This window comes from Geospiza fortis, unplaced genomic scaffold, assembly GCF_000277835.1.
Source record: "Geospiza fortis unplaced genomic scaffold, GeoFor_1.0 scaffold361, whole genome shotgun sequence".
Lineage (NCBI taxonomy): Eukaryota > Metazoa > Chordata > Aves > Passeriformes > Thraupidae > Geospiza > Geospiza fortis.
Genome location: NW_005054356.1, coordinates 2,728,274 through 2,735,607, shown reverse-complemented (window position 1 = coordinate 2,735,607; position 7,334 = coordinate 2,728,274). Strand labels below are relative to the sequence as shown.

Here is a 7,334-nt window from a genome sequence, read left to right as displayed (position 1 = left end):
TCGGGAGCTGAGGCCGCTGGGGTCGGGCTCTGGGATGGGGCTCTGGGGTCGGGCTCTGGCACAGCGTTTGTCCCCCGGGGTCGGTGGCCTTGCGGAGCCTCTGCTGGTGCGGCTCGTTGTAAACAACAAGGGCAGGGTCAGGGTGGATGTGAGGAGCAATTTATTCTCTTAGTTATGGACTCGTCGTCATCATGGCTTGGGTTGGAAAGGTTTCGTCTCATAATTGCACAAAATTCTTGTCATTCCATCATCCCACCCCTGCCATGGCAGGGACAGCTCCCCCTGTCCCAGGCTGCTCCAAGCCCTGGCCTTGGGCACTGCCAGGGATCCAGGGGCAGCCACAGCTGCTCTGGGCACCTCTCACCACCCTCACAGGGAACAATTCCTGCCCAGTATCCCAAATAATCCTCCTCCTTGTCAGTGTGAAGCCATTCTGCTCTGCATGTCACTAACTGCTCTTGTTCATGGTGTCTCTGCAGAGAAAACTCAGGGCAGGGTGTCCAGTTCAGCCATCAGCATCAAGGAAACCTTTCCTTCAGGATGCTGTGGCTGGACAATGTTTTAATTGGTTGTACCCAGCTAAATGTGGGTATTTCTGGTATCCTCGAAGAGGCACTTTGAGCAGCCTGGTGCATAGGCAGAGTGTGGTGGCTCTCAGATTGTTTTCCATCACTTTGTAGGAGTGTCCTTGCAGGGAGACTCAAGTAAATGTAAGAACTGAAATCATCATTTTGACCTCTCCTCCTCGCAGGCTGCAGAAGATGTCAATGTCACCTTTGAAGATCAACAGAAAATTAACAAGTTTGCTAGAAACACCAGCAGGATCACAGAGCTGAAAGAAGAAATAGAAGTGAAGAAGGTATATTTGCTTCAGATCTCATGAACTTTTCATTGGGTTTTCAGCTGGAACATAGAAAATTAGCAGCAGTGAGTTTAAGTAATGATTGGGTTCTGATATGAGGTTTCTGATACTTTGGAAATAGAGAATGGTAAAATATCATTTTAATTCAATTATAATTCAATTATAATTAATAAATGTCACTAATATCAGATATTAGTGACATTTAAATCTGTTGTATTACCCTTGCCTGGACAGTTAATTATTCTGTTAATGGCAGATAATGAGTGCTGACTAGGAGTTTCTGCTGGATTGAGTCACTGAATTCCAGCTCTGAAAGTGATCTGGCTGTCCTGGTGGTGGGTGGGATTTGTTCCCAAAATCCAGCCTCTCTGGGTTCCTCACCCAGCTGTGGCAGTGTCCACTGAAAGGCTTTTCACAGGGAGCCTCTTTCTGTGTCCTGGCAAACAGAAGCAGCTGCAGAACCTGGAGGATGCCTGTGATGACATTATGCTGCTGGATGATGCTGATTCCCACCTGATTCCCTACCAGATTGGGGATGTCTTCATCAGTCACTCCCTGGAGGAGACTCAGGAGATGCTGGAGGAGGCCAAGGTTTGTCTGAGCTGCTGGGCTGTGCTGTGTGCTGGGCACTGGGGTGGGCTCTGTGCATCCTCTGGAGCTTTCACAGGCTGCAATCCATGTTGGATTTAGGATTTGAGTCACCCCAGCAATAAATCCTGCAGCCAGACCTGGGATGGGTTGGAAAAGAGGCAGCTCTTTGTTGGTTCTGTGTGCTGACAAACCTGGCTCAGTTTGTTGTACAGAACTGATTTGTGTTCATTTTTTCTTTTTCAGAGGAGTTTACAGGAGGAAATTGAAGCGCTGGAATCCCGAGTGGAGTCCATCCAGAGCGTGTTGTCTGACCTCAAAGTTCAGCTCTATGCAAAGTTTGGAAATAACATAAATCTGGAGGCTGAGGACAGTTAAAGCTTTTCTAAACACAACACCCAACCTTTCCTTAGGTTATTAAATGTTTTGATAACATTGCTGCAATTATATTTGAGAACAGAAAATCCATCCCTTTCTTTTTGTTGGTTTGGTGTTTTTTTTACTTCCCTGTAAAGTTCTGTATATTTAATAAGAACTTTCCTATTTTGTTTATTGCAGTTATTTATTTATTCAGGAGCGCACTGACTTCACATTGCTGGTAAAGCATCAAGATTGGAATATCTGCATTGTTTATTAAGGCAATAAAGCCAGGCATGTATTGGACTTCCCTGGGTTTTGTTTTCCACTCATGAAAAGGTTTAAAACAAATGGAAGGAGGGAATTTGGGAGTGGCTGTTGGATAAAAGCTGTGTGATACAGGGGACATGATGAGGGAGTGCAGTGATGCTCTTCAGGTGTTTTTAAGAGCCCTCCTGGAGCTCCTAAATTCATCCTCTGTGTTTCACCCTCAGCTCAGATATCAGGAATTTACCAGAGGACAAACAAGGGCTCTTTAAAGCTCACTTTGGTAGTGAGGAAAAGCTTTTGGAGCCCCCATATTCTCTCATTTACTGCTTTGTATTTGGGAATCCAAAAACTGCTGCAAGTCACAATTCTGAGTCTTAATTTCTAATTTTCCTGAGCAGTTCCTACATCCATATTTATGCAGCAAATTGATGTCACAATTGTTCATAGGTTTTGTTGCAGTGTCAGCATCAATCCCTAATCTGAGCCTCCATCACTAGGGAGAGCTGGATGTAATTTTTACATGTCTTAATTGGCTTAATTTGTCTTTATATCCAAAGAAAACACAAAAGGGGTGGGTGGTGGTGTTCACAGGGGTCCCAGGATGAGGGAAGAGATGAGAATGTTGACTCCATGTTTCAGAAGGCTGATTTATTATTTTATTATATATAATATATTAAAAGAAAATGATACCTTAAAACTACACTAAAGAAAGAGAGGATTTAATCAGAAAGCTAGCAAAGAAAGGGAAGGAATGATAATAAAATCTTGTGACTGACCAGAGAGTCCGAGACAACTGGACTGTGATTGGCCATTAATTAAAAACAACCACACGAGACCAATCACAGATGCACCTGTTGCATTCCACAGCAGCAGATAATTATTGTTTATATTTAATTTCTGAGGCCTCTCAGCTTCTCAGGAGAAAAATCCTGTCAAAAGGATTGTTCATAAAACACGTCCATGACAGGGGTGGGTGTTTTTTCCAGGTGAAAGCTGCTGGAGTTTGTCCCAATAGGAGGAGCACCCAGCAGATGGCATCACAGACCTGGGAATCCCATTTTTGGGGCAGCCCATGCCAGGCTGGCAGTGCCACTGCTGCTGGCAGTGAAGGAGCTTTGGCTGCAGCTTTGGCTTTCATTGCATGGTGACACCTCCAGAGTCACTGCTCTGCTGAGCATTTCACAGCTCTGCAGGGATTCCAAATCATTGCTCCTTCCAGCTGGGCCACAGCGTGGATGTGGCTTTGTTGTGGGGGAAAAAAAGGGATTTTGGAATGGTTTGGGTTGGAAGGGACCTCAAAGATGATTTTATATTTTATTTCCAACCCTCCTGCCACGGCAGGGTGTGGAGAGCTTGTTGCTCTTTGATCCTAAAATTGGGATTGGCCATAAACGCAGTGCTGATGTGCAGGGAAGATTGTTCAGTGCCACAGATCTGATTTTCCCCTTATTTTCTCTCCCTTTAGGGTTTTATGGATGTGATACATTTTTCCAGTTGGCTTAGTCCTTGCTACAGAAATGGGAGGGCTTTTTTGCACCTGGGATGTCCAATTTCCTCGTGTGCTCTGGCCAATTGTGTTTGCAAGTCATTACATCTCAGTGTTTTTCAGCTCAGCCTCTGAATTTTTGTATTTTGCAGAGCTCCTGTGCCAAGCTATCATTTGGTATTTTTATATGTGTAAAGCAGAACATGCAGGAAACACTTTTTTATTCTGGAGTTGTCATTGTGGAAGTGACTTTGCAGATGGTGCATCAGCTGCTTGCAAGTATTTGACAGCGTCCTGGTTTTGCTTTTTAATAACCTTTCTGTCATGAAGATCTGCAATTGTTTCTGAGTTGGCACTTACTCTGCTCAGCACCCCACGTTCTAAGGACTTTTTATTTTTGGCAGATTGGAATCTGTTATCTCTAATAATGTTGCCCTTACCTGAACAAGAGAACTGTGATAGAAGCCCATGAACCAAACCCTGGTGCTCTGCTCACCCCTGATCACCTCATGAATCATTCAGGTGCACTTGGCAGGATAAATGTGTAAATATCCTGGTCGGGATGCCAAGAGTTCATTGTCCTCTGTGCTGGCAAGGGAGGGACATTTGTAGGCACCTGGGGGATGAAATGTGTCACAAAGTGCTGTTCTTTCATCTCAGGGCTTTTGGAGCCTGGGCTGAGGATTCCTTACCCATGGAATCACCTTTCCAGCTTTATTTTATCTTAAAATACAATTCCAATGCAGGTTTTGTTTTGCAAGTCCCAGAGTCGCCCATGGCTGGGTTTTCACTTGGCTGCAGGAGATAAGCAGTAAAATACAGCAGTAAAATACAGGTGAAATTCAGCTTATTTTGGTGCCTGCTGTCAAGGAGCTCCCAGATTTTTAGAGCTTGGTAAAACCTCTGTCAAACACCGTGGGATCAATTCCTGCACTTCAGGGATTAGCAAGGCTGGTTTGTGATTCTGTACCTCTGGTACAAAAATGTTTCCCACAGGATGATCTCCACTGGAACCTTTATTAATCCCCATTTTGTAGAGCAGACCCGAGCTCCCTTTACACTCCACCATGCAAATGTGGTGGATAATTGTTCAGTAATTACAGGAAATGGTGTGTATCTGAAGCAGAGATAATTTTGTGGTAATAAAATCACATCCAAGGGCAAAAAGAGACTGAATTCTGAATACTGAAGCCACATTTCTGTAGGAGCAACAGAACTGAGCAGTTTGGTTTGCATGAGTCAGTGGTTCAGATAATTTCTCTAATGTTATTCTAATAGCCTGATTCATGAGAGAGAAAATAATATGAATATATATAGGCATAATAAGGCCTGACAGAAATTATTTACAACCAACTTTGTCTTTATTTAGATTGTGTGAGTCACGCAGAAAACCAAATGATTTTCTAATTAAACTCTGGCTGCTGGTGGGGCTGCACAGAACACCAAACACAGGCCAGGGAGGATTCCCCCAGCAGGAGATGGAACAGGTGTGCATTAAGGGGACTTTCATCCAGCTGATAAAAGATGGAATAAAAAATGGAACAAAAAATTATAAACATGAGGGGAACATAAAGATGTGCTCAGTACTGGACTCCAGGCTGGGCCAGGACTGCTCCCAGCCATTCCTTAAGGAAAAGTTCCTGTTGGATTTCTCAACACAGCCCAGCAAAGGGAGGAAAACCTTGTTCAGTGGAGTTTTAGAGTCTGCCAAGTTTTACCCTTCAAGCACAGTCCAGAATTCCATCAAATCATCAAATTTGGGTGCTTTTCCTGCCTTTCCTCTAACAAACAGGGTTGTGCACAGCAGACTTACAACACACAGCTTTGGGGGTTTTAAAATTCTGCTTAAATTTCTGCTGTCTCTTGGGTATCTGGGATTTGTCTGAATTTAACCAAGCTCCTGTGTAAGGCTTGGCCTTTGACCAACAACCTGCAGTACACAAAATACATTTATTTATAAGATAAAACTGCCTGCCTTTGGGTACAATCAACTCAGAGGAAAATCATTAATCCCAGCACACATGGCCAAGGACTGCTGGTAACTCCAACACTGCTTTTTATTAACACTTGGGGGGAAAATAATAAAACATTCAGTTCCATTGCTGCTGTGAAAGCGCTTTCCCCTCCAGTTTTTAATCCTGCTGTTAAAAGTTCAGCCAGAAGAGCTTTGGTTTGCTTCTGAAAATGTGTCCAGCACCAATGTTGAACATATCAGGGATCAAACAGCCTCTGGGAAAGGTTTAAACCTAAAGTTTGTCTCTGTTTGTAGGGGTCTGTTATGTGTTCAGGTGTTTGCTCTGTGTGTGCTACCTAAACCAAATCACTGTGCTCATTTCAGCTCCTGAGGAGTCGTGGGTCAGCTGGAGATGTTCAGGATGGCTTTTATAAGAATTGACTTTTACTTTGCAGAAAATGCTGCTGCAACACGCGTGCAGTTAAATCTAAATATTCAAAATTTCTATTTTAAAACCTAAATATTAAAAATCCCTATTTTTGTCTGAAGGAACAAAATGGACTTCACTGCAGAAGAATTTTGGTCCCAGCAACACATTTATTGCAGTTGTGATACTTGGTTTTAGACAAGTAGGAAAATCAACTGCAGAATTTATTTTACTCCTCAATTTATTTGTTAATTTGACAGATCTACAGTTGAAGATACATTTCTAAGTAAATGCAAATTTGCATTTCCATCTACTGACTGGAAGCCCCAAGGATGGCACACAAGGTGTGGGAGCCCAGGCCAGGTTTTTATCTGGGTTTTTCTCTCACACCAGGGCTGTGTGAACAGGAATGCACACGGAGCCCTGGCTGCCTGATTCATCTCCAGCTCTGAGCCCACATTGATTGAGGAAATGTCAATAGAGTGAGAGAAAAGGGCTGGGCTGGATCAGGCTCTGGATGCAGCTCTGAGCAGCTTACACACCCAAATCCAACCTGCTCCATCCCTAATCCCAGCCAAGCAAACAGTTAAAGCTATAAAATATTTGTGAATGAAGGAAAACCACCACAGGCTCCTCTGGGCAACCTCCTCACCCTGAGAGGGAGGGATTTCTTCCCAATATCCCATCTAAACCTCCTCTCTGTCAGGCTGTTCCATTGGTTTGCTGATAAGTGCCCCACCAAAACAAGAACATACACACAAAAAAACCCCACAAAGCTGCTGCTGAGCTCGATTTGAGAGGCCTGGGCTGGTGATAAACCTGGGATAGGAAACCTTTATCCCTGTCATTGACAGCCCAGCCTGTCATTAGTCATCTGAACTCCCAGCAAATGTTAGCCAGGGAAATCTCTGCTCTTTGGAAATGCGTTACTGGAGGCTGTTCTCTTGGACAAAGAGCTGTCAGATATCATGAGCACAGCCTGTCCATCTTTCATGGGGTTTTTTTAAGATATAAAGCTTGGAGCAATATGGTATCAGTCTGTAGATTAAATTAAAGGTTGCAAAGTAGATGCTTTATGTGATTTATCAAGAAGGCACAGATTTGCTCCTGATAATTCATAGGGCTCAGGAGGGATTTCATCTGCTCATCACCCAGTGCATTGGAGAGGAAGAAGTTTTCCTTTCAATCATTGTGAGGCACATCAGGATTGCAGGGAGCTGGAGCCACGGGGATCATTCCAGCACTTCCCTGGGCTGCTGTGTGTGTGCAGTGCAGGGCAAGTGCAGATTGCCACATCTGATGGCGTTTGGTGACCTGGGAGAGGGAAATGTCAGCAGGGCAGGGGCAGGAAAACCCTCAGGGGAAAGGAGAAGGAAGCACAGGCTCGGGC

General features: G+C 44.1%; 1 protein-coding gene across 1 annotated transcript; it reads left to right on the top strand.

Annotated features, from left to right (window-relative positions):
* The first annotated feature begins 191 nt into the window (after positions 1–191).
* On the top strand, positions 192–2,113 carry PFDN4 (prefoldin subunit 4). The gene is made up of 4 exons (XM_014308084.2): positions 192–200; positions 752–859; positions 1,310–1,453; positions 1,697–2,113. The coding sequence occupies exons 1-4, from the start codon at positions 192–194 to the stop codon at positions 1,826–1,828; spliced, it is 393 nt and encodes a 130-aa protein (XP_014163559.2). The 3' UTR covers positions 1,829–2,113.
* Positions 2,114–7,334: the final 5,221 nt, after the last annotated feature.

Coding starts and splice junctions, on each gene's coding strand:
- PFDN4 (XM_014308084.2), top strand. Junction 860..1,309: donor AAGAAATAGAAGTGAAGAAG/GTATATTTGCTT, acceptor CCTGGCAAACAG/AAGCAGCTGCAGAACCTGGA. Junction 1,454..1,696: donor AGATGCTGGAGGAGGCCAAG/GTTTGTCTGAGC, acceptor TTTCTTTTTCAG/AGGAGTTTACAGGAGGAAAT.